General features: G+C 51.0%; 1 protein-coding gene across 1 annotated transcript in view; it reads left to right on the top strand.

The window, feature by feature from the left end:
* The window catches only part of Cacna1a (calcium voltage-gated channel subunit alpha1 A), a 270,463-nt gene that overhangs the window by 88,096 nt on the left and 155,155 nt on the right, over window positions 1-27,212 (top strand). The window contains 2 exon segments of the mRNA XM_038312389.1: window positions 2,563-2,668; window positions 3,658-3,797. Coding sequence (XP_038168317.1) covers window positions 2,563-2,668; window positions 3,658-3,797 — 246 coding nt within the window.

Genomic DNA, 27,212 nt, shown 5'->3' with positions numbered 1-27,212 from the left:
TGTGTGTGTGTGTGTACATGCTAGAGAGAGAGAGAGAGAGAGAGAGAGAGAGAGAGAGAGAGAGAGAGAGAGAGAGAGAGAGAGAGAGAGAGCGCACGCAGATTCAGGCCTGAACTTGGGTCCTCTACACCCTTATCTGCTGAACCATTTCTCTAGCATCCCACCCCCACCCCAAGACTGAATTTCGCTTGAGGCTTGGAACTGGCTGGCCTTAAAATCGCAGAGATCGATCTGCCTCTGCCTCCTAAATGTCTAAGATGTTTTCAAGTGACTAACGCCCTGGAATTTAGTACAGTAGGGGTGTCGTACAACTGTGCATCTAGTTCCCACACTTGAAGCCCTCACTCTCCCCTCCGTCAGCCCCCAGCTTCCAGGAAGCTTCCTTGAAGATCTGCTGATGCTGTGTGTTCCATACACAGCGGCCATGAGCCTCTTTGTGCCTCGCTCCTTCCACTCACCTCATGGTCTCAAGCTGTGTTCATGTATCAGGGCATCGCTCTTTGGGACTGCAGAGTAGTCCACACGGGACAGAGACAACCTCCTTAGTGATACCCATTCAGGCATCTTCCACTCTTGGGCAGGTCGAGAACATTCTGCCACTTAGCAGTGCTTGTCTGACTTCTGATTTTCTAATTCTTTGGGCTCTGTTCCTTAGAGTAGAATCCCGGTGTGGGATGGTAATTCCATATTTAACCTTCCTAGGAAGTGCCAGGATAATTTCCAAGGCCACACAGCTCCATGCTCCCTGAGCAGTGCACAGGATTCCCGAGCCCCCAGCCCCCAGCACTTGGCTCTCTCTAGCTTTGTTTCGCTCCACTCTGTGGGAGTGAGAACTGATCCTGCCCTGTGGTGCTTTCTAGAAATCTTCAGGAGAGGGGCCATGCATGCATGGTGCACATTTTTTGGGGGGGTGTGCGCATGCTCATGCACATACACATGTGCACAGTTCATGGATGGAGGTCAGAAAACAGCTTTCAGGAGTCATTTCTCCCCTATCGTGTTGGTTCCGGGATCCAGCTCAGGTGGCCAATACTGTCGCTATGCCTTTACCCACCGAGCCGTCTTGTTGGCCCATATCCATTTTTCTTTTGTTATTTATGTTTTGGGTGTCATAGCAGACCATAGGGTTTTTTATGTGTGTGAGTATATGCACATGTTTGTGTGGGTGCATGCATGTGTGGATAGGTGTGTTTGCATGTATGTGGGTGTGTGCATGTATGGATAGGTGTGTTTGCACGTGTGTGGGTGTATACATGTATGAATAGGTGTGTTTGCACATGTGTGGGTGTGTGTATGCAGAAGTCAGAGGTCATCGAAGTCAGCGTCAGGCATCTTTTTCAATTGCTCTGCACCTAAGTTTTGAGACAGAGTATCAATAAACCTAGAGTTGCCCGTTTCAGCTAATTGCTGGCAATCCTTGGGATCCACTCCCCCTCCCCAGTGCCTGAGTTTCAGATGTACACCAATGTACCCATCTTTCCCGTGGTGGCTGGGGCTTGCACAGCGGGCGTTTTACAGAGTGTGCAGAGTCTTCCATCCCCCTGACCATTGTGATTCACCTCTTTCCTGCCTGCTCTCCACAGCACTCGCTGTCTTACTACACGCGTGACCCGTTGTCATCCTTCCATACTCACAGTGGGTCAGTTCCTGGACTCCAGGAATATCAAAATCTGCCTACCAGGCTTGCACACCTCCTCCCAGAGATGCCACCTCATCTCTAGGTGACCTGAAGTTAGTTGCTGCAGTGTGTTGTATAGGGTCTGCCTGACACATTTGTCTTTCTCTGAATACTTTCCACTTCCAGCCAGTTGGATTTGTGGATGCTAGCACACACATGCAGAGGGACACGCTCTCTGCACTGTGGTTCTGTCTGGTGTGCTCTGTGTGCTGGAGTCACATCACATACTCGCTTCTCCCTGAGTCCGGGGATTTTGCTCTCTTCTGCCCTTGGCCCTGCAGTGGTTGGTGGGAATGCCCTGTGCCCCACAGCCAATGCAGAGCTGCAGCGTTTGCAGTGATGACACACAGCAGGGGTGGAGACAGACCTGTGCAAGGGGTGGGAAGAGTGAGAGACCTGGAGAACGGGCTGGGGCACTCTTGAACTCAGAGCAGCTGTGATTGCCTGCACAAGATTGTGTCAACACCATGTCACGGGGGAAAGAGGGCCTCTCAAGGCTCCATCCTTCCCTGAGGATTTATACGCAGTTAGTGGGTCGACATTTTCTGCAGGGGTGTAGTCACTGCCTGTGAGCAACCCTAAATGTGTTGAGCCAGAGAGAGGGTGGAGTGAAGAAACCAGAAGAGGGACTAGGAGGGCAGAGGACAGAGGGGAGCGGGCTTGAATGTGACCCTCATGTTTTAAAAGTCACAGGTGCAGGGCTGGGAGCTGCAGGGGTGCCCTTCCCCCAGACAGATGAGGCAGGTGAGCATGTGTGTCGCTGGGGTAGGGATGTGAAAGGCTGAGGGGATGAGGGGTGGGCTAGGGGTGTTGGGCTGGGTTGCCGGGAGAGGACAGGATGCTAAGCACAAAGCCACTGGTGGTCTGCTCCTTAACTCCCACACTCCCTTCGAGTACATGATCCTGGCCACCATCATTGCCAACTGCATCGTCCTGGCCCTGGAGCAGCACCTCCCTGATGACGACAAGACGCCCATGTCTGAACGGCTGGTGAGCAATGGGGTGGAGGGACTCTGGGTGCCTGGGCTGAGAATGTGTGGAGAAGGCCTGCCTTGCAAAGTCACTAGTGACCTGGGGGCACGGAAGCCCTCACTGCCCAGCCCCGCCCTTGAAGCCCAGCAGACCTGGTGTACACCAGAGCACAGTGGCCATCACACTATCCTTGAAGACGTCACGCTCGGTCCAAACTCTACTTTCTCCTTCATGCTCAGAAACAAAATTGTTTATGAAAAAAAGAAATATGGATATACATAAATATAGAACAGAGCAGTACGAACCCACGCCTCAGATTCAGTCAGTGAGGCCCCACTGGCAGCTCCTCGTCAGCCTTTGTTTCCCTGCGTGCTCATCTTCCCCAGCAGAAGTAGGCCACGTCCAGGTCGGCAGCCACATCCTTGTGTCTACATAGCCGGAAATGCAGCTGCCTCGTGTTGCCACAACAATGCCTCAGAGCCAGCCTGTACCCAGAGTTCATGGCTCAGTTACATCATTTGGTGGTTGTTCGGTTCTACCAGGAGTCAAATACAGACCATATTGATTTGTTGCCTGTTGCTGTGTTGCTATACTAAGGAGGAACACAAAGCCTCACGCATGCTCTCCTGGCTTCTCTGTCACTGAGCCATGGCCCAGCCCCTTAGTAAGGGATTCCAGGCAAAAGCTCTGATCTTGGTGCCACACCAACCCTAGACCAGGTTATAAAGCTGGGAAATGCCCTCTTGGCATTCATAACTTCAACCAAGGCAGCATCCATATGTCTAAGGGTAGGAGTTCAGTGTTCCTATCCCAGGAATGGGTTGTTCTTAGCACTCTGTCGCTGTGACGCAGTATCTGAGGCAGCTCAACTCCCGGTGTGTGTTCCTTTGGCTTGGTTTCAGAGGTCTCAGCCCTTGGTCACTTGGCCTGTCTGGAGGGTGTGCTGCCTTGGGGTCACGCCACCCTCCACCACCCATGCCACTGACACTGCCTTCTCTCCCTTCCAGGATGACACAGAACCATACTTCATCGGAATCTTCTGTTTCGAGGCTGGAATTAAGATCGTGGCTCTCGGCTTTGCCTTCCACAAAGGCTCCTACCTGAGGAATGGCTGGAACGTCATGGACTTTGTCGTGGTGCTAACAGGGTAGGCGACTACGTCACGTTCTATAGCAGATATTTTTCCTGAGGCTTGTCAAGGCTTGGTTAATATTATGGTATGTGTGGCCCAGGCTGGGCTTGGAAACCTGTGTCCAGTGTTCTCCCCACCACTTCTGTGTCTGTTGGAGCTAAAACAAAGACCTGTTGTGGGGGCAATTTCTGCTGTGCCTCATGCACATGATCATGTGGTTCTCAGCATACCCAGTGGGCGGAAGATGTTCCCATTCCCAGCCCATTACTCGGGAAGGATAAATATCCTCCAGCTGCTCAGCAGTAGGGCTGGGCCTTACACCGACCAACCAAGGTGTCTGAGAGCTCCTCATTAGTGGATCTCATCCTTTGCTTGGAGATGTGGTGCCTTTATTGCATGGTGGTGACTGTGTGCCGAGGGTTTCTGGCCACATGAACTGGTTTGAACTTTGGCAGGTTTTGCTCATGTCTTTAAGGGATTTTCAGGTGTGGGTACAAGGAACGAACTGTGTCTGAAAAGCAAATGTCTGTACACTTCCCACACTGGCTGCTACAACAGATGGTTCCAAACTAAGAATGACTTCTACTTAATGGAAGTTTGTCAGTCACTGAAAGTCAAACATGGTGCTTTCTAGTTGTCACTCTCGTCTCCCCAAATGATTGACAGCCTAGAGCCCTTGCTGTATTGTGGCTCTTTACTGTCAAACTGCAGTTTTCTGAAATTCTGCATCTGTTAACAATAAAACAGATGGTAAACGATATAGGGATACTGGGATAGTTTGTGGGGCTGGAAAGGGCTTGGACCTTGTCTTCTCGTTCATATTCCCAGTGGATGGGGCTGCCGTAGAGTTCTTGCCTTCCATGAAGTTCTGGGTTTGATCGCCAGCAATGCAGGGCGGGGGAAGGGGGTGTATATTGGCTAGGAGTCAGTCAACAGAAGCTGGGAAACGAGCTTGTGCTCAGGAGCAAATAGAGATGAGTTTGGGGAGTGTTCTTTTCATTCTGTTGCTGTGATAAACTGGCCAAAAGCACCTTAGAGGAGGAAGATATTTAACTGATGATTCCAGGCCATAGTTCATCAAAGCAGGAACTTGAAGCAGAAACCGTGGAGGAACCCTGCTTGCAGGCTCACTCTCTGGCTCCTGCTCAGCTGACTATCTCATACAACTCAGGACCACCCGTCCAGGGAATGGCACTGCCCTCCTACACCAATCGACAAACAAGGCCATGTCCAAAGGCTTGCCTGTGGACCAGTCTAACCTAAGCAGTCCCTCAACTGAGACTCCCTCGCTTGGCAGTTGAGGCTAACTAGGGCAGCGACTATGCAGCCAGTCTTCGTAGAGACTCCATGGACCCTTGTTAGAGCCCAGGATGGACCTGGTAGTCTCGTACGGACTGGGGAGGGGTTCCCTCTCTGCCTTCGCTCTGCTCACCTCTGAGTCACTAAGTTGAGTCCCCTCTTTCCTGGACCCTTTCTCCTCTCTTTCCTTTGGGCATGTTGTCCTTCCTAGTGGCTCCTGCTGCCATCCCTAGTCCTGTTGCTTTTGGTGGATGTCACACATCTTAATTCCTTTCCTAGTCATTATAACAATGTGTCTGACATACCCAGCTCGAAGAGGAAGGCCTTGTTTTGGCTGGTAGGAGCGAGGCTCCATTCCATGGTTGCTTGTGCTCTTGGGAGAACACTGCACTGGTGGGAGCTAGTGGTGAAGGCCTCTCTTCGCTCTCCACAGTGTGGAAGAGACAGGTGGAGACGGGCTTGGGGGACTGCAGGATGGCCCTAGAGACCCCCTTTCCCCAGACAGTTCCCATCTTCCGTTAATAACAGCACATTAAAAATCCATCAGAGTGACTCTATTGGTTAAGACAGAGTTCACCTCTGGTTGTTTCTGGAAACACCATGAAAGACGTGCCTGTTTCTGTGTGTAGGTGTGAGAGTGTATTGTGTGTGTGAGTGTGTGTTTGTGTGTGTTGAATGTATATAGGTATGAGTGTAGAGGTGTCTGTGTAGGTACAGGTTGTGTGGGTGTGAATGGGTGTGAATGGGTATGTATTTTGGTGTGTGTAGGTGTGAAGGTGTGTAGATGTGTGGTACAAGTTTGTACCTTTGTAGGTGCGCATGTGGATGTGTGTGGTTGCGTCTGTGAGTGTGTGTAGCTGTGAGTGTGTGTTCTTGCACCTCTGTGCACAGGGGTGTGAGACCAGGGGTCAACCTCCAGTGTGATTCCCCAGGCGCTGCCCACCTTGTTTTCTGAGAACCTCCCTGGCCTAAAGCTAATCAAGTCGACTGGACTAGCTATCCAGGGAGTCCCAGGTAGCCCGCTGTTTCTGTCTCCAGCGCTGGGGTTGCAACCACGTCCAGATTTTATGCGGGTTGTCGGAATCTGAACTCAGGTCTTGGCTGTGCAACAGTAACTTTACTGATGAGACCATTCCACCAGGCCTCCAGACGTGCTTTAGTGGATCCAATCTCAGAATTGATGGCTAAATTGATCGCTAGCCATCCTGGGCTAGCTGGGCTCATGCCCCTCAGATCTGGAACACAATTACCACCATCCCTACCGTCTTACTTGTGTTTCAAGGTCCTGTCTCTCCTTAGAGGGGTTCTTGCGTGAGTCTGTGTCTGGTGCAGCTGGCTTGTGAGGGTCCTTGTGTTTGTGGCAGGCATGCTGGCCATCACGTCAAGTCTTGTGGCTTGCGACTTGACATGGAATCAGGCAGTTTTCTCTTCTCTTGCAGCAGGCCAACTGTGTTATAAAACTGTATGGTAGGGCCTGGGGCATATCAGGTGAACGTTTGTATCCACTAACCCCCTCCCCTTTTTTAGCAGAGTGGTTGACATTTGTGTGTGCATGTGTGTGTAGTCTATGTGTTTGCATGTGTGTATGCAATTGTATCGTGTGTTTGCATGTGTGTGTGTGTGTGGTGTGGTGTGCTTGTGTCTTTGTGTGTATATGTTGATGGTGTGTGTGTCTCTGTGTGGGTGTGGGTGTAGTGTGCAGTGTGAATGAACATCTTTGGTCTATAGTCCTCGACTCTGTGTGCATGGGTGTATGCACATGTGTCATTGATCTAAATTTCCCTATGACTTGGGGGACCCACCCACTGCCCATCCCTGAATGCTCCTCCTCCCACACTCTGTAGCTTCTCACCCTCTTCTCCTATCCTTCCTGTGCAGCCTCTCTCCCTTGTTTATCTGGTTGGCCATTCTTCCCTGTTGTCTGGTAACATTGTTTAACTGGGGCCTAATGCTCACATCTGTCCCTAGGCTGCTGGTCTCTGACTGCTGGGCTGCACTAGAGTGGTCCTGCAGAGCCAGCCCCCCACCTGTCAGCCATGGTGATCCAGTGCTGAACTGTGCCCTGGAGGAAGGGGACGAGGGCGTTTATTGGGCACTGAGACAAGTGGGGCTTTAATGAGCATTTGCTGATTAGCTGGCTGGCTGCCTTCCATTCCCAAGCGGCCTGCAGCTCCATCAGCGTTTGTGTCTTGCGGACTGCCAGGGCCTTTTGCCTTTGTCTTGTGTGAGATCTGATGGGAAATATCTTCACCGTGGATTTGCTGGGTTTGTAGGGTGGGAAGCATTTTTTGTTTTTCTCTTTGAAAAGGGAGAGAGGAGAAAAGGCCTTAGAGAAATTCTGGTTTTGTGACCTTTGTCAGTTTCTTTTAAAGTATACTTTCATTATAATTAAAATTATGAGGGTTAAAATGTGTGAGATGGACATTTAGGAAATGTGAAATGAGGGGTTTGTTTGAGATGATTGGGTTCATACTGTGATGTGCATATGGATGGATGGATGGATGGATGGATGGATGGATGGATGGATGGACAGTGGGTGTGTGGATGGATATATTGATGGATGGATATATTGATGGATGGATGGGTGGGTGGGTGGATGGGTGGATGGATGGATGGGTGGATGGATGGATGGATGGGGTGTATAGATGGAAGGGTAGATGGGTAGATAGACAGATGGCAGCAGATGACGGATAGGATAGACAGCTAATAGATGATAGAATATAGGTTGTTAGATAGAAACATAAATTATTGACAAACAGAATATAACATATGAGATAGACAAAGGGAGATATTTAGGTATAAGTGTACGTGTGTGTGTGTGTGTGTGTGTGTGTGTGTGTGTGTGTGTGTGTGGTGTTACAGATACATGTGGAAGCCAGAGGTTGATGTCTGATGTCTTCCCCAATCACTTGGCCCCTTTATTTTATGAGACAAGGTCTTTCTCAGAACCTAGAGCTCACTGACCCACCACTCTCCGGGATCAGAGGCATACGGTGCCAATGCCCAGCTTTTTACATGGTTGCTGGGGATTCAAACTCAGGTCCTCACACTTGTGCAGCAAGTACTCTACCCACCGAGCCATCTTCCTAGCCCCTAGGTAAGTTATTAGATAAATGACTAAGATGCAGATTGAGAATAGATCCATGATTGACAGATCGCTGGAACAATAGGGCAATACATAATAGATGACAACCTGGTGACTGCTATCCCTGGGCCCCATATGGTGGAGAAAGAGAACGGACTTTGGCGGGAGAGATAGACACAGTGCTTGGTAGCCAAGGGCCTAGCAGCGAGTCTCACATAGGTAGGTGGTTGGCGAGATAAGCAATTATGCATTTGGAACATGATGATACTTTTGACCATCAAACATTGTAGAGCACAGTTCAGGACATGGCTGCCATCAGCTGATAGAGACAGATCATGCAGTGTTGGGCTCAATCTCAGTGGGCTTTAGGCAAGTTACTTATTCTCAATGCATCATAGCATGTGGGGCAGTGGTTCAGCATCCCCCAGGGAGGGGCTGGGAGCATGACTCAGTGAGTGCTAGGTAAATCACTTGTCAATCATAAACAAAACCTTGTTTTTCAATCCCTGTGCTTGGGAGCGTATTTCAGACCTTGGGTTCCATCCACAGTACCGCAAACCAAACCAAACAAACAAAAATCAGAAAGAAAGGGAAACTCAGAGAATTCCCACCTTCTTTACCCTTTCTGTTGCATGTTTGAGGAACAGATCCGCAGGCATCAAAGGAGTTGACTAAAGTCATAAAGCTCTAATGTTCACTCCATTTTGTTTGATTGAGGAAGCACATCCTGAGTCCACACCTTCTCCTCACTTATGTAGCTGCCCTGGGGCACTTGCACATGTAAACAGCATCTCGAAATCAACAACAAACAGCGCCATCATGCTGATGCACAAGTTGCATTTTTTTGGTGATGTGTCTCTACAGTTATTTCTGGTCACTCTGAGTTCCACGGGCTCCCGCACTGTGTGTGCTTTGCACACTTCTCGATGCAGGTTGTATAACGAAAGCATTGCTTTTTCCAAGCTTTGGGCCGTGGTGAGATTTGCCCATTCTCATGAGCAGTGTCAGCATGGCTGCCCTGCTTATCCCTGTCATCTTCCAGGCACCCCCTATGTGCCGGGCATTACATTAACAGTTTTGTGTCCAGTGTTGCCTTCTGGCTCCCGAGCCTTTCACAGTGGAATGTTTCAGGGGTGAAGCAGCTTGTGACAGTGCCTGAGCCCCTCAGTTCTCTAGCCAGTCTGCCAAGAGGCCGTGTTGAGCCAGGGTCACAGGAGCCCAAGGTAGGCTCCGACTCAGATCTTTGTTTAGCTCAATAGCCTGATGTCTCCTTTCTGGTGGTTGTGGTGCTGGAGTGGACCCAGGACACTGGGACACACACACACACACACACACACACACCAAGCAGGCATTCTACCACTGGGCCACCCCCCACCCACCCACATACACACCCTTTATTCTAAGACAGGATCTTACTAAATTTCCCAGTTTGGCCTTGAGCTCTGGTAGTCAAAGCTGGTGTTGAACTTGCATTTCTCCTGCCCTAGCCTCCCAGTATCCTGTGCCCCACGCCTCTCTGTCTGGCAGTAGCTACAGAATCAATGCTTTAAAAAAAAAAAAAGGAAGAAGAAAAAAATCACAAGTTGTGTCAGTACAGCCTGTCTGTGTGTAAACTGCTAAGTCCTTCTGATTCTGCAGGTGAAGAAACCGCGGCGGTGGAGGTTAAATAGCTTCCGTAGATAAACAGCTTTTCACCTGATGGTGGTGGATTTAAGCCAGGGCAGCTCTCTCCATCAGAATCGGCTGGTTGAGTCTTTCATGATTTCCTCCAAAATCAAAAATTCTTTGGCCATCAACTTGGGAGTTTAAGCAGAGAGCTCTAAGAGGCGAAGCCCGGAGCTTCCTTCGTTTGTTCCCCTTATTTGGGTTGTAAAGACAAGGGAGCAAATGTGCAAACGATTACCAGAGGGGCCGTCGAGAGGGTCAGGAGGAAAAGACGCTTGCTGCCCAGCCTGATAACACGAGTTGCATCCTCAGGACCCCTGTGGTGGAAGGAGAGATCCAGCTCCTGCAGATCCAGCCTCTGACCTCCACAGATGCATGTGCCTCACCCTTGTTACACACTGACTGTAATAATTTAAATATATGTTTTACTAGAAGTGTCCAGTTGGTGGGAGCCAGGGATGAAGACATGGACTTTAGGGTCATGGGAGTCTATGATCTTGGCTGTCAGCCTGGACCTCATCCTAGATGTTCTTTCTTATGAAAAGAGCTGTAGAAATAGTGTCTTCTCGAGCTGTGGCAGGAGTCAGAGACTGGTAAAGGACACATACCATGAACTGAGCCCCAGGCCTTCAGTGGGGAGCCCTGGCGGGTGAGGGGAAAGGAAACTGAATTCTGTGCATCTGCTCGATGGGTGGCAAAGCTCCCCCACACCTTGTTCAGGTCACACAAGGTTGGGCAGATTTCTTATTCCGTTCTCGCTTTGTAAAGCTGTGTGTACCTGTCAGTCCAGCCCCTGAGAAGCTGAGGCAGGACAAACATGAGTTTGACACCAGACTGAATAGTTCCCAGGCAAAGTACTATCTTGGCCACCATACATTCCCATCTCCTTCATGCATGCCATAGGGCTCTCCCCAGTACCACAATGTCTGGACAACCCACGTGCCTGATGCTCAACCTACACTACGACCTTCCTCAGCCCATGAGCTAAACAATTGGTATACACATATCCAACTTCCCAGATGCTCGGAGAGGTGACCAGGACTTTACCAAGCCCTTCCTTCATGCCTCCGCGTAGCAACAATTCTAGAAATCACTTCTCCAACTAATCCTGGTGGTGGGGTCTCCTTGCCAAGAATCTTGTTAACCCTTTGGAAATCTGGAGCTTTTGAAGGAGCAGGTTTCAGCACGCTGGACAGCGCCGTGCCCACTGCCTGCTGCAAGGGAGGGAGGGGTCTGCCGGCTACTGTTAACCTTCTTGCTCAGCATTGAGCTGTCTTGGCCATCTCCCCTGTGGGGCTGGAGAAGACCTTGTTGTCTGTCCGTCTACAGGGCTGGGGCTGTCCTCCCGAATTGCTGTGACAAACGCCAGTCTGCCTCACTCGGGGCATCTGGCCAGTGTCCCTGCAGTTTACAGGCAATGATCTTCCTCCCAGGGCAGCGGGGAGGCCGCTGAGGCAGACACAGGAAATAGTGGAGCAGGAAGGAAGAGGGGACTGTTGGCTGCCAAGCCCGGGATACTGTACATTGTCATGGTCAGAGGTGCTGGGAAGTAGGTCACCTCCGTCTTTGTGGGAAGGATCTAGTCCTGACCCAGAGACACAAGGCCCTCACCTGAGACAGGGCTGTGTGGTTCAGAGGTCAGACTGAGATGGAGAGAGGCCTCTTCCTCCCCCTCCGCTCCCTCTCCCATCTCCCTCCTCCCCTCCATCTGTAGTATATAGTGTGGTCTCTTGGAGACACGCAGGCTGCATAGGTATTACCACACTGCTTCCCAGTGTTCTCACTGGGTAGCCCAAGATGGCCTCTAGGCTGTGATCTTCCTTCCTTGGCCTCCTGAGCAGCTGAGATATAGGTGGGCAACATTCCTGTCCAGTTCTTTCTTTAGGTAAGCTGGGCATGGAACTCAAGACCTCCCACATGCCGGGCGCATGCTGACCCCTCAGCCCCAGCCACCTGTCACCCTGTGGGGCTTTGGTTCTACTGTGCACTCTGGTCTTCAATTGCTCCTTTGGGAGACACACAAGTGTGAGTTGCTTGATATCACTATTCCGAGGCAGCTAGAAGGCTCCTTTCAGATGAAGGCTCAGCTCACGGCATTGGGCTAGGACTGGTGATGCTGATGTATTGAGTTGCTAGAGGCAGAAAACCCAATAGGGACTTCAGATTTGAGGGGCCGCCATGGAGCGCCTGCCTAGAATCCCCAGTGAGGGCTGTGGCGTGGCTCAGTGGTAGATTTTTGGTGATGTACAAGACCTTAGGATCCATCCCCAGAAGATGAAAGAGAATAGAAGTAAAACAAAATGTGGACCGGGTGTGATCATTGCTTGTAATCTCAGCACTTGGGAGGCTGTGGCAGAAAGATCATACACACACACACACACACACACACACGCGCATGCACACGCACACGCATGCACACACACACACGCACACACACACACACGCATGCACACGCACATGCATGCTCACGCACACGCATGTTGATAGTAATACTGGAGGATGCAAATATGACACCTGCTGAAACACGACCTGGTGTCAGAGTCACACCGTATCCCTGTCACGCCCGTTCCCCACTCTATCGGGATCAAAACGAGAGAGAGAGAGAGAAGCTAAGACTCTTGATCCTCACAGCTCAACGATAGGCACACACTGGATTTAAATCGGCACCTTCGGTGGCCACATTCTTTCTTTTCATGCTCGGTAACGAGAGGGATGGTTGCTGTTTGCCATCTGACGTGGACATCAGACACATACGCGCCAGATCCCAGACATCAGTTGCCTCTGTGGCCCCCAGAGTACAGCAGTGGTTCCCCGGGGTACGGCAGCGGCCCCAGGCACAGAAATACCCAGGAATCAGCTGAACTGGCTGCAGAGCGGGGACTGGCCAGGCCTTGGTGACTTCTCTTCTGCCTCCATCTTGGTGGCGTAGCCGAAGTCAGGGGCTTTCTGGGGCTTCTGGGCAGACAAGACAAAGAATCTAAGCACAGCGGACCGGCACCCCATCAGGTTGGGCCAGCCCCCACCCAAGGCCCTCAGTATAGGTTCATTTTGCCCAGTTTCCAGGAATCTGTCTCACAACTGATAGGTCCCTCCCCTGCCACCACCCGGCCTCTCTCTCTTTCTTGATACAGGTCTCATGTAGCTCAGGCTGGACTTGAACCAGTTATGTTGCCAAGGGTGACCTGTGAATTCCTAATTCTGCCTTTACCTCTCCAGTATTGGACAGTCAGATGACAATATGCCCAAACTGTTAGCCTGATTTGATTAATAGGAGTTATTCTTGAAAGCTTAAGCTAGCCAGATAGTCTCCTGCCTCAGTCTCCCTGTTCGCTGGGGTCACGGGTTTCTGCTACCACACCTTGTTCGACCATCACATGTATTCACAGGTTCAGCATGGTGCATGATCCATATTTACATGGGGTTGACAGGGCCATTGGAACGTGACAGAGCACCCCGTGTGACTTTACTGCTCCCGTCTGGATTAACTGGATTGAAGACAGAATGAGTGCTATTCCTTCCTCCTCCTTTCCTTGTCTTCCCCTTCCCCAGCTTCTCCGATCTCCTCTCCGTCTCCAGGCCCTCGGCTGGCTCTTGACTACACCCCCTTGACTGGGGACCCAAGGCCCCTTGTGTGTGCTTGGCAGGTTCTGGGGATGGAAGCCCGGGCCTGTAGTGATGAGGTGAGCAGGCCTGCTTTTCATCCCGCCCAGCTCCCGCACAGCTAGCTTTACACCCAAAATAACAACACACAAATTGTATTCTTTTAAACACTGCCTGGCCCATTATATCTAGCCTCTTATTGGCTAACTCTTACATATTCGTTTAACCCATATCTAGTAATCTGTGTATCACCATGGGGTCATGGCTTACCGGGAAGATTATAACCCACATCCATCTCTGGCAGGAGCTTCATGGCGGTTGCCTGACTCTGCTTTCTTTCTCCCAGCATTCTTTTCTGTCTTTCCTGCCTACCTATGTTCTGACTTATCAGGCCAAGCAGTTTTCTTTATTAACCAATAAAAGTAACATAGACAGACAACCCTCCTACATCACGGGCCTGTGCAGGTCTCCTGCCTCTGCACTACATCTCTGTTCCCTACCTTCCTATTCTGTCAACATCATCTCCCTAGATGCCATTGATCTCTCTTTGGCTTATGGTCCAGTTCTGACTCAGCCCTACCCTGGCCTTGACTTCACTGTGTGCTCTCTGAGATACTTCAGCAGCCTCAAGAGGAAGCCTGAAATACTCAGCTCCCACTCTCCCTTCCCTAGGTCTGTTCTATAAATAGCCAACAGAAGGTACTAGTGAGTGCTAGAGTTAGAAAAGACCCAAGTCCCCTGTGCAGTCCCCAGACCCAGACCCCCAGCTCCTTGTCTCGCCACTCAGATGCAACCACAAGCTCTCCCTGCCTGGTACGTTCTTCTCCACATCTGCTAGGCTTCTCCTGCCCTTGGGCCTTTGCTGAGAAGCATCACCGCCCAAGCCCGATCCCTGCACACCTGACGGGTGGCCACCAAACCTTACTCTGTGTTTGGGAGTGGGGCGCTGAACATATGCAGGCTGGAGTTGTTGGATGTCTTCTTAGTTGTTTTTTGAGGCAGGGTCCCCCACTGGCCCTGGAGTTCAACCATTTTAGCTAGGCTGGCTGCCCCATGAGCTTTAGAGAGCTGTCTGTCCCCGCCTTCCCGGTATGGGGTCTGCAGGTGTGCACACTGAACCTGGCTTTTTAAGTGGGTTCTGGGGGTCAAACTCAGGCCTTCGTACTTGTGGGACAAACACTTAGCGGCGGAGTTCTCTCTCCAGCCCCCATATTTACTTTTTTCTCTTGGTTCATTGGCTTCGTTCAACCTGCAGAAGGCAGGGCCTTCCATGTAGTTCAGGACTGTGTCTCAAAGCTCATAGCCCAGCCTAGCACACAGCATGGATGCTCTCGGCAAAGTGTTGTGGACAATCAGAGTCGGGGGCAGCAGCACAGCCCCACCACATCACTGTGCCTCCTCACAGCCACCTCGTCACCCTTCCTTTTGGGAAAAGAAAAGTAGAAGTTGACAGAGCACTCATCCAGCAGGCAGGAGGCCCTGGAGTTCATCCCCGGCAGTGCACAAGCCAGGCATGCTGGCTCATTTCTGTAACCCCAGGAGGAGGCAAAGGCAGTATGGGCAGGAGTAAAAAGTCTTCCTTGGTTATATTGATTTATAGGCCAGCCTGGGCTGCATGAGACCCTGTCTCAAACAACAACAACAAATCCACCTTAGCCATTTCTGAGTGTGCTGTCAGGAGATGTTCTACATGTTCTTACCCTTGAGTCTTCTTGGGGCAGTTCCAAGCTGTCCCCCAATTCTCCTCTCCTAGCCCTTTGAAACCACCTTGTCATTTGGTCTTGGGAATGTGTCAGCTGTGAACACTTGGGTCTGAGAGCCACCTCCCTGTGAACAGACCTTTTGGCTCCCTGTGCTGTTGGGAACATGGTGTGCCAGGTTTTGAGCCATGGTGCTTCTGGCTGGGGAGTCTGCTCAGGGTAAAGTGTGCTTGTCATGGACTCGAGGAGATGGGAGTTACCCAGCACCTATGTAAATTCTGTGTGGGTGCGACCCCTGCCTGTACCACAGCACTTGGAAGAGTGCTAGAAAGGGGGCTTCCTGCGAAGTGTTGGCTGGCGCTCTGGGTTCGACTGGAGGCCAGTGCCGCAGCGAATAAGGTGGAACCGTGAGGCAGAGTCTGTCAGGCTTTAACTGTGGCGTCTATTCAGGGTCGTCGGTGAGAGCTTTCCCTGGACACTTTAATATGGATCAGGGCACAGTGGGTCAGCAGCTCTTATCTCAGTCCCTTCTCCTTCCCCTCCAAACATTTTGCTAAGCACATATTAGCTGTTCAAAGCTGCTGACTTCACTGTGGTGTGCCTGTGCTTGCACGCTGTTTTGGTAAGCCCCCCTTTCCCTTTCCTGACAGCACCCCCTTACTCTCTCTCATTCTTCCTCCTCCGAATCCACATGTGAGAGAAAACACGCCTAACTCATCTTTCTAAGGCCGGCCAATCACTGAGCAGGATTAGCTCCAGTTCCATCCATTTTCATGCAGATGACATAATTCTGTTCTTCTTTATGGTAAATAATAGTCCTGTGGATAGAGGTCATATTTTCTTTATCTGACTATTGATAGAATCGTAGTCTGGTTTTGTAGCTTGGCTTGTAAAGATTGTGGCTATGAACACGGCTATGCAAGCATCTGTGTGCTTTGCTGGCATAGACTCCTTTGGTATGAACATCTAGACATGCTATGCCCGAGTCATGTAATCAATTTCCTCTCTCTCCTCCCTCTCTCCCTCTCTCTCCCCTCCCTCCCTCTTTTTCTCTCTCCTTTCCCTCTCTCTCTTCTCTCTCTCCTCTCTCCCTCCTCTTCTCTGTCTCCTCTCTCCCTCCTCTTCTCTCTCTTTTCTCTCTCCCTCCCTCTCTGTCCCCTCTCTTCTCTCTCTCTCTTGCCCCCTCTCTCATCTCTCTCTTCTCTCTCTTGCCCCCTCTCTCTCCTCTCTCTCTTCTCTCCCTCACCCCTCTCTCTCGGAGGGGGGAGCCATGCGAGGTAAGCAATCTACCACTTAGCTCCATGCCCAGCCCTTGTATTTTCTAGTTGTTTGAGACAAGTCTCACTAAGTTGCCCTGACTAGACTTAACCTCTCTGTGTAGACCAGGCTGGCCTTGAATTTCTGACTCTTCCACCTCAGATAGGATCACAGGCCTGGGACAGCTGTCTGGCTTGCACACTGACCTCCAGGGTGGCTAACAGCACCCCCGCCTGCTGGCCTGCTGCAATAAGACCTCCTGTTTCCACTCTCACCTGCATGTGGTCTCCGGTCTCCTTTTCGTTTGTGGTGGTGTTTTCTGGTTGTGGACTTTTGACTTGCATTTCCCTGGTGGCCAGGGATACGGAACACTGTGTGCATTCATTGGCCATTTGTGGGTGTGGGCTCTTTAAACACGGAGCAGGAGGAAGATGTGAGACCGTCCTCCCTCCCTTCTGGTGCCTTCAACTCATTCCTTGCCTTAGGAAGTGGCGGTGGGGCAGGGAGGCTCCTAATGCATCTGAGACAAAATATCCCAAGTTCAAGGAGTCAGAGAAACCAGGGCAGGTGCACTGGGGACAGGGACAAGGCAAAGCTAATTTAGTAGGGAGGAGACTAAAAAAGAGATAGATGAGGGGGGAGAAGAGAGGAGAGGGGCGTGCCGAGGCTGCAGAATTGGTGGAAGTGCTAGGGAAAGCTGAGCCAGGAGCCCCTGGGGGTGTGGGCTGTGAGTCTAGGATGGAGCTCAGTGCCTGGTGACATTAGTAGAGATGCAAAATGGAACTGAAGGCTCCAACTCGCCCCAGTGGCTGAGCATTGGAGATCTGTATGTTTCCCTCTCAGAAATGAGGAATGATCCATGCAGAGAGCTCCGGCTTTTCTCTCACTGGATAAAAGGCCTCTCTGAACCTCAGTTTTCTTTTCTGTGAGATGGGATCATGCTTTCTGCTCTCCGTTTTTTCTCTTGTCAGTGCCAGATGATGTTCTGTGCCCACTGGGGATTTGGACTCAGGGTACTTAGCAGTGACTGCAGTCTCCTCCGCTGTGATGTTTGGGCATGATTTGGGCCAGTAAGGAAATTCCTAGAATCCCAGCTACTCAGGAAACTGGGGCAGAAGAATTGCAAGTTCAAGGCCAGCCTGAGCAATAGAAAGAGAGAGACCTTGTCTCAAAAGTAAAAATGGCAGCCATGAAGATAGCTCAGTGGGTAAAGGTGCTGTTGCCAAGCTGGAAAGGTCAATCCCTGGGGTCCACATGGTGGAAGGAGAGAGCTCACTCCCAGAAGCCATCCTCTGCCTTCCACATGCGCACGCACGCTGTGACAAGCACACACACCTAAATGTAATAAAAGAATTATGAAAGCAAAGGAAGTTGCACACGTCTCTGAGGGGGTGTACATAACCCTAAGGCTGGGAACTCGCCAGGGGAAAGAGAAGCCATAGTCTGAGCATGCGCCTTAGAGAGGGAGTCAACCCTGGCGAGAGTTTACAAGCAGTAAATCACTCCTGTTGTTTAGGCCATTTCTTCAACCCCCACATCACCTACTATCAGTCTTTATGTCCTGTTTGAGGGACCTGTTGGTCAGTATCACTAGAGCTAACCTCCCTCCTTACAAAAGAGAGAAAGAAATCGGGAACAAAAGGGGTGCTTTTCTTCTTCCTCGTGCCCCTGCCTCAGGACCACAGGGAGACAACACCCTTGGTGCTTCTGTGAATATGTAGCCCTCGCTCACCTGTCTGCTAAGATGTGAGTGTGCCTGATGGGAGGGTGCCAGTTCTTCACAAAGTCTCCTTCATAAAGACCCTGTAGGGTAAGAACTATGCTGTCCCATGCTGGTGACAAACTGGTACGCAAGGCTGAACTGGTGTGCTTGAACCCAGAGGCTGGGTCCTGTGTGCCACACCTTTCGAATACACCTCATTGGGTCCTTCCAGCAGCTCCGTGAGGTCACACCCTTCAAATACACCTCATTGGGTCCCCCCAGTGGCTCCATGATGCCACACCCTTCAGGCACACCTCATTGGGTCCCCCCAGCAGCTCCGTGAGGCCACATCCTTCAGGCACACCTCATTGGGTCCCCCCAGCAGCTCCGTGAGGCCACACCCTTCAAATACACCTCATTGGGTCCTTCCAGCAGCTCTGTGAGGGGAGTTCTCCATGTTCTTTATTTTATGCAGAATGCAAGACTCAAGAAAGGAGACATTTAATGACTTGCCAATCATGCCCCAACTGAGAACTCTGGCATGAAAATCTAAAGTAGCTTTGGGCCTTGTACCCAGCTGCAGGGAGGCCTTCAGGGAGGGTCTGATGCATGGATGCACATGTTCCTGTGCGTGGAATCCAGCCACATCCTCAGTCACTCTCCACTTTGTATTTTGAGGCAGGATCACTCTGAACGTGGAGTTCTTTGATTGGCAGTGCTGACTGTCTGTAGAGCCCCAGGGATCCTCTTGTCTCCTCTCTAGCCCTAGGGTCTATGTCTGGCTTTTTCCATGGATGCCTGGGATCGGAACCCAGTTCCTCATGCCTGTACCGCAGCTCTCTGACCCAGAAGGTGATGTTCGCAGAGGCCATCCTCCAGAATGCTTTCTCTGCTTCTGTTTGCAGATAAATACCCCAGGCCTTGCACTCTGGTGAGCACCAGGCCCTAATCAGTTAATGGAAGGTAGCTGCTTTAGTGGTGGAAATGCTGTGTCCCCTCGGGTGCTGCTGCCTGTGTGCAGAGTCCACATGGCGTCCCTTCTGTCAGAAGCTTTAGGGAAGAAAGAAAAATAGCAAGTGGGAAAGAAATTCTGAGACCAGACAGGCTAAAAGGGCCACGTCCTTGGGCATCGATGCACGGAGATGTGGTTATGACTGGCTTCTGATCCTGTCCGGGCCTGTGTGCGATTTGTGCTCCAGTTAGCAAGACAGCACCTTAGCACGCGCCTCCCTTTACTCGCTTGTCGAAATGGTGTCCTTCTCTCTCCCGTTCACTCGTTCCGGCTCTGGCTGTGCCTCTTCAGCCTCTGGCCATTCCTGCATTCCCAGTCCCGAGTCAGCGTTTCCACTCCTGCGGGTGGACTGATCACGTTGACCCTGGTCCATCTTTTGTAATGACGTCATGGCCTGGGATGGGGGTCAGCAGCAGCGCCGTCGTGGTTCTGAGCTGGTGGCCGTTGCCTGGGAAGGACTGTTGTGCCGTTATAGGGCGTATAGAAGCGCCACCGGCCGGTACGCATGAAAGGATAGTGTCGGGGTGTGGCGTGGTTACGTGAGTGAAGGACATGAGTTCAGATCTCCAGCGCCCATGTAAGCTGGGCACATGCCTGTAACCCCAGCACTGGGGAGGTAGAGGCAAGAGGATCCTCAGGGCTTGTTGGCCAGCCAGCCTGACCTAGCTGGCTGACCCATCCCATCCCGAATGCTGCTGCCTAGTCCAGTCTTTCTGCTCCTCCTCCTCCATCATCCCTGATCCCTGGGGAGGCTGTGGTACTCCTGTCCCATATGTGGCTGACTCTCTGCACTTTAACCCGCTATAAGTTCCTGCGTTAGTGGTGGCCCGCTGCACAAAGAATCTTCTCTGAGGAGGTCCGAGGCACTAATCAGGGAGCATAGAGATGCGGATTCGGAGGGCAGTTTGGTCATGTGCCCATTTAGCAAAATAATAGTAGGAGGCTCAGCTCTGGGGCTTGTGAGCTCCCCAGTCATGGATCCTTAGCCAGCCTCACAGTACCAGGCATGTTATTTTATTTAAAAAATGTATACATATGTATGTATATGTACGTATATGTGTATATATGCATATATATTATACATGCACACATATTGTTAAGGGGCTGCTGGTACCTTTTTCCAAAAAATCAAAAGGAAACAATGATCAAAAACAGACGCAGGTGCTGCCAGTGTTCCCTATGCTGCCCCACCCCCAGTGGAAGATAAAAGGTATGCCTGTGTTTAAACATTTCAAGCATATGTGCATGATGCTGAAGATCTGTGACCCCAGCAGGCTGCAGGTTGGGGCAAGAGGACCACAAGTCCAGGACAACCTGGGCTACACAGTGAGACTGTTTTTAAAAACATATATGGGGGGGGGTGGCAAATAACAACACACGCCTTTAATGCCAGCACTCAGGAGGCAAAGGCAGGTGGATCTCTCTGAGTTTGAGGCCAGTCCGGTCTATAGGGTGAATTCCAGGACAGTCAGGGCTACACAGAGAAACCCTGTCTCAAAAAACAAACAAAACAAAACAAAAAAAAAAAAAAACAGAAAGAAAAGGAAAAAAAAGCATGTGGGGTAGAGCTGGAGTTTGATCCTCAAGGATCCAATTAAAAATCCAGGTGCGGGGCCTGGAGATTGGCTCAGTGTTTAAGAGCACTCACTTGTTGTTCTTCCAGAAGACGGGTCCGGTGGGGGCTTCAGTTCCCAGCACCAGTGTGAGGCAGCTTACAACTGTCTGAAGTGCCAGTTCCAGGGGATCTGATGCCCTCTTCTGGCCTCTGTGGGCACTGCATGTACAGCCATACATGCAGGCAAAACACCCATACATGGTAAACAATAATGTTGACAGTCATACTGCATACCTGTGATCATACAGAGCTAGGATCTGGGGCTCACTGGCCAGCCAGTCTAGTCTCCATGTCCAATGGAAGATCCTTTCTCAAAAAGAATTCTGTGGAGCATGCTTGAGGAAGCTCCTGGTTTCTGTGTCTGATGCCACATGCACGTGCACACATTTGCACACACATACACAAACAGCCGCATGCAGATGGTATTGGAAATACCAGCCTCTGAAGTCAGAGACCCGTTTGCCCACTCTTGTCTCCACTGGCTCTTGGGCCCGCATCTTCTGCTTCATCTTACTATGTTTCTGTGCAGTGGTATTTGGTGCTGTGTGTGTGTCTGTTTCTGTGCAGTGGTATTTGATGCTGTGTGTGTCTGTTTCTGTGCAGTGGCATTTGGAGCTGTGTGTGTGTGTCTGTTTCTGTGCAGTGGTATTTGGTGCTGTGTGTGTGTCTGTTTCTGTGCAGTGGTATTTGGTGCTGTGTGTGTCTGTTTTTGTGCAGTGGTATTTGGTGCTGTGTGTGTGTCTGTTTCTGTGCAGTGGTATTTGGTGCTGTGTGTGTGTTTATGTGCAGTGGTATTTGATGCTATGTGTGTCTGTTTCTGTGCAGTGGTATTTGGTGCTGTGTGTGTCTGTTTCTGTGCAGTGGTATTTTGTTTTGCTGGGGATGGAAGGAGCTCTTTGAGCCCTAAGAGAAAAATGTGTTTTTTGTGTGGGACTCAAATTTTGTCCAGGCACCCAGGGTTCCTTACGTATGAGAATCTCCGTCACCAAAGGCTGCAGAGGCCCCACCACAGCCGAGAGTTCTTGAGCTTCTCTTTTGCTCAGGGTCCCTGCTGGTTGGGGGGAAGCTAAATGTATTCTGGGTCTCTTGCATAACACTGTGGCCTATTGGGGCCCCATCTAATTTGTGGGGTCTCCTGGACTTGACTCAGCCCCAGGAGGCTGTGCATTTTCTAGGTTAAGCAGATGCCCTCCAGCACAGGGGTTTAGTGTTCCAGTTGCCAGCCGGAAGTGCCTGACTTCACTTCTTTGGGGGGCAGATAATTTACCTATGGAATCTTTTGTCTTTCGGGGCTCTGCAAGGAGGGCTTCAGATTTCTGTGCATGGCTTGACAAGGCTAGTGCTGCAGCTCTTCTGTCTGTCCAGTGCAGGTAGAGAGCGATCAGAGGAAGCCAGGGTGCGGCTGGGCATGGCTCACAGACCAGGGTAGCTCAGCTTTCCTCAGGTCGCCTTGGCAAGTCACCAGAAACGTAGTCACTCCAGGCTGACTTTATGAACGACCATGGTCAGCCTGGCACTCGGTGACTGTGGCATGCAGGCTGCACCTCTGCTGAGCAGCCTGTTGCTCTGAGATTGCAGGCACTCTGGCATGTGTGATGCTCCTGGGTAGCTGGCACTGTGGGGTGAAGTGGGGCGAGAGTGCTTGAAGTCCCCCCACGGTTGTCAGGGGTGCATGACATCACTAACTGCTGTCGTGGCAGTTCCCACAGCACAGAATGGATCTCCTGCGTAAGTCCCACCATCTGATTAAAACCTTGCACTTTGATTACACTTCCTTAGTCCCACCCCAACCCCAAGTGACATCATTCCACACTCTGCTCCTATAATTGTGTCTTTTTAAAATAATGCCCAGAGCCTGGAGATGCTCTGTGGATCAGGTCACTTCCTCTGCATGTACGTTGACCTGCATGCAAATCCCAGCATCCATGTAAAAAGCCAGGCACGTTCAAACACACCTGTAACCTCAGTACTGAGAGGGTGGAGACAGGAGGATATTGGCTGCCAGCCTAGCTCCATGTGTATTGAATCCCTGATTGACTGTGGGGCCCAAATGCCAACCCAAGTGACTTACTGCAGGGCTGCTTGGTGGAGGACTTTTTTTGAGTGACTGTGTCTTGGGCTCTCCTTACAGTAGTATACTTCTTTTATACTAGAGAGTAATATTGAGCATGTATGTGGAAAATCCTGAGAGGAGAGACTGAGCGGAGCTGCCTATCAGAGACGGAAACCTCAGCAATGGGAGTCCTTGCCAGGGCCTGAGCATCTCAGGGAGTAAGGCAGGGAGAAGTCGAGCCGGACACCCAGCATCCTTCTCTGGCCTCCAGGCACATGGGTGCACACACACCACAAGCACGTGAACACACCTGGCAGTGAGAGTGTGCAGTGTTCGTCTGGGACCGGCTTATATGATGCCGATGTCACCCAGGACTGTCATGCTCAAGTGACATGTCCTCTCTTTAGCAGCATTCTTTCTGTGTATTTGGCTTGGTTTAGGGAGACAGGGTCTTTTTTTTGAAGTTCAGACTGTCCTCTGCCTCCTGAATGCTGGGTGACAGCTGCATACCTGCCCATCCGGACAACTCTTAAAATCACTGGCCCGTGTCTTTCTGTGCCAGCAAAACTCACAGACCACATAACTTCGAACCCAGAAGTTTCTTCCATTTGCATCCTAATGGACGTGGCACTAAACAGGCTGCTGACCTGACTGCCGCGTCTGCTGGCTCTGGAGACTGCCCTTCCTGCCTCCTCCAACTCCCGTTGGCTCCGCATAACTTCAGCTTGTAGCCATGGCCACCACTGTCTGCTTCCCTGGTCACAGGCTAGCTTGTCCCACCTCTCCTGAAGACTCCCTTTCCGCCTGTGCTAAGGACAGCTGTGCCCGGGTTCCCCACGATAACCCAGTGCCTAAGGCACACCTACTGAGACTCGTCTCCAAAGTGACAAATGTGCAGACTCCAGGTGCAGGCGTGTCTGTCCACCGTTCAGTCCACTCTGTCCCCAAGACGCATTGACTTTGCCCTCTGATCTCTAGGGGCTCCTCTTCTGTTTCTGACACCTGCAAATCCTCCCCCAGTGTATGCTGTGAGACCACTAGACCTCTGAGTCTGGACTTCTGAGTTTAAAAGATGTTATATTTATTTTTTCACTTATTTATGTGTGTGCTTGTGCATGTCTCACCATGCACGTGGAGATCGGAGGACAGCTCATAGGAGTCAGTTCTCTCCTTCCACCAGGGACAGATCTCAGGATGCCAGGCTTGGCAGCAAGTGCCTCTGCCCACTGAGCCATCCTGCAGGTTGATCTCATACAACCGATGGCCATTGTAAGAGTGTTTTTGTCCACTAATTTCTTTCTACCTGTGGACAAAGTCTTTTAGAATCAAGGCGCAGAGGGGCTTGGAAAATCCCTGCAGAGCACACAGGATAAACACTGTATGCTGTCACTTCTGGGTCTAATTTATGTATGCACCTGTCCACGCAGAGGCCCCAGGAGGGCACTGGGTTTCCTGTGCTCTCCCACTCTGTCACCAGGAAGTGGCAGAACCAAGATGCCAGCCCACAAAGCCCAGCTTCAGATTAGTGTTCCAAAATCCACAAGAGTGTAGTCACAGAGACAGTGTGAGCTTCCACTGTCTGCGGGAGGAGGCTGAAGGGGAAAACAGGACCAGAAAGTCCAGCCCTGGCTTCCACTTGGGGGTCTCAAGTGCTCAGGAGACTGAGGCAAGGTTACTTGAGGTCATCTGGGCAACATAGTTGAGACCCTGCTTCCCCTCCCTGGTATCCAAACATAAAATAATAATGAAAAATCAGTGCTAGGGAAGAGCAGGTAATGGGACTGACCATGGGCATGCTGCCTGTTCACAGATGTCACGAGTTCCTTTTAACTGCTCCGTGGACTTACTGGAGAAACCTGCTTCATGTCCCCAGGAAACCCCAGGGTTTGCACCAAAGGCTGCGGAGGGAGGAGGGTGGCTGCCTGGTGGAAGAACTTCACCACCCCCACATGTACTGAGTGTGCATTGTGCTGTTTTGATGGTCAGCGCTACCCCAATCTGAGTCTCCAGCCACTCTCCTGCTGGTGCCCTGGGGCACACAAAACCCAGGCGTGACAGCCTTCGCTGTCCACCCCTGCCCAGACAAGTGGAAAACTCCCAGGGGCCAGCACTAGGCATAGGCTGCACTGCGGGTACCAGGCCCCTGCCACCCTCCGGATGCCAATGTGAGCTGACAGATGGACAGCTGGCTGCCAGCCAGAGGCCAGTGAGTTCTTGGCAGTTGCTTTCTGACCTGGACAGGCGGCTGCCACCTCCTGGAACAGTGAGCTGTTCTCCTGGTGACAATCCCACTTGTAAAGCCATGAGCTTTGAAGGGTCCCCGAGGCTGACCCTGGGCATTTTGGGAGCTGTGTGCAATGTGCAATTTGGTCACCACCAACTTCACACACGCAAGTTACATTTCTTTTATCTTGATGTAATTGTGGTAAAAAAAAAAAAGAAAAAAATATGCTATAATATGATATCAGTTTTATATATGATATAAAATTGGGGCTAGTGAGATGCCTCAGTTTCTGGTGCTTGCCCAAGTTCTATTCCTGGGGACCACCTCCCCTCCACTTGAAGGAGAGAAACACACAATCTTACAGATTGTCTCCTACCTACACACACACACACACACACACACACACGCACCATGGCACACATATATCTACACACACACATATGAATAAATAAGTATAACTTTTTTAATTTAACATTTGGGGTGTGTGTGTGTGCGTGTGTGTGTGTGTGTGTGTGTGTGTGTGTGTGTGTGTGTGTGTGTGTCTGGAGCTTGAACCCAAGGACGTACACATGGGTAGGTGTTCTGTCGAGTCACATCCCCAGCCCCTCGCTTGGGAATTCTAGGCAGGATCTGTACTGCTGGGGCATATTCCTAGCCCCTCAGTGGAGGATTCTAGGCATGTACTGCCAAGCCACACCTAACCTTAGCCATCCTTAATGTGGTGTTTGGTGCCGTGAAACACATTCACGGTGTGCCAACTCCACCACCACTCGTCTCTACAGCATCTGCATCTTCGCGAATGGGCAAAGTTTATCCTAATTAAAGACTCACTCTTCCATTGTGAGTGCCTGGCCACCAGCACCCTGTCATGATACCAGCCCGATATTAAGCTTTAGTGAATGAGTTTGGGGTGACATTTGGTCCACAACATCCACCCACTCCTGATCTTTTCCTCACACTCCCCTCTATCTATAGCCAGACTCTCACGATTCATGGACTGCCTGCTGTCTTCCCACCCAACAGTCTCTGTCCCCACATGTCCCAAAGTCAACCTGAAAAACAGACCCCAGTGAGAAAGCGGATGTCCTTGGAAAGTGTCAACTCCCTCTCCCTTCTTCTCCCTCCTCTCTCTCCCTTCTTCTCCCTCCTCCCTCTCCCTTCTTCTCCCTCCTCCCTCTCCCTTCTTCTCCCTCCTCTCTCTTCTTTCCCTCACTATTTCTCCCCCTCCTTTCTTCTCTTTCTTGTCTCTCTCCCTCTACCCTCCCGGTCCTAAATCCCTGCTTCCCACCCCCACCTGAGATCAGGGCCATGCCCAGCTTTTTATTGCAGAGGGTGGCCATTAACACAGAACCAGTGGCTGCTGAGGTATCAAGTCTGAGTCATGGTGGGGTATTTGGCCCTAAGTTGGGACATCTGTGTTAGCAACTCCAAGGCTCAGAGGACCTCGAGGAAGACGGAGGAGAAGAATATGAGATCCAGTAGATAGAGGAACACGCTGCACAACGATGTCTTCTGGACTTGAACTCACACAACAGTGGCTACCCCGGTCCCTCAGCATTTCATCATGCACGGAGTCAGGGCCATGAGACCCCACCCCTCCTTGGGGGACTGCTGTCAGTTCCCAGTGGGGCCTATCTTGTCCTTAAGTGGTGTAGCCACTGGTAAGTCACACTGCCTCCAGCAAATACCCTCCCCCGTGCTGGGAAAAACTGACTGAACTCAGTGGCCATGGAGACCAGAAAGCAATGAGAAGGACACCAGGGAGAGGGGAGAGGAGGGTTGGATGAAAAAACTAAATTTCATTGTATGAAATTCTCAAACAATAATTTTTTTAAGGGGTGAGGCAGCTGAGGATGTGGCTTAATGATAGAGTGCTTGTCTAGTATGCACAGGGCCTAAGTTCAGTCTTCAGAGTGTGCGTGTGTGTGCGCGTGTGTGTGTGTGTGTGCACGTGTGCATGTGTGCGTGCGTGTGTGAGTGTGTGCGTGTGCGTGTGTGTGTGCGCGTGCGTGTGTGTGTGTGTGTGTGTGCGCGCCGCGCATGATATGTATATAGGGGGGAAGGGAGGGAGAGAATGGGAATGCTGGAATGCTTGGGATCAGAAGTACTTTAAATTCCTGAGACTTGGATTTCAGATTGGTGGATTGGGATTCAGACTCTAATTTTGTCGTTAAGGTCTTTTGAAGAGTAGTTGAGGGGCTGGAGAGCTGGCTCAGCA

The sequence above is a fragment of the Arvicola amphibius genome, chromosome 15, assembly GCF_903992535.2.
Source record: "Arvicola amphibius chromosome 15, mArvAmp1.2, whole genome shotgun sequence".
NCBI classification, from domain to species: Eukaryota; Metazoa; Chordata; class Mammalia; order Rodentia; family Cricetidae; genus Arvicola; species Arvicola amphibius.
This window is presented reverse-complemented; position numbering and strand designations above follow the sequence as displayed.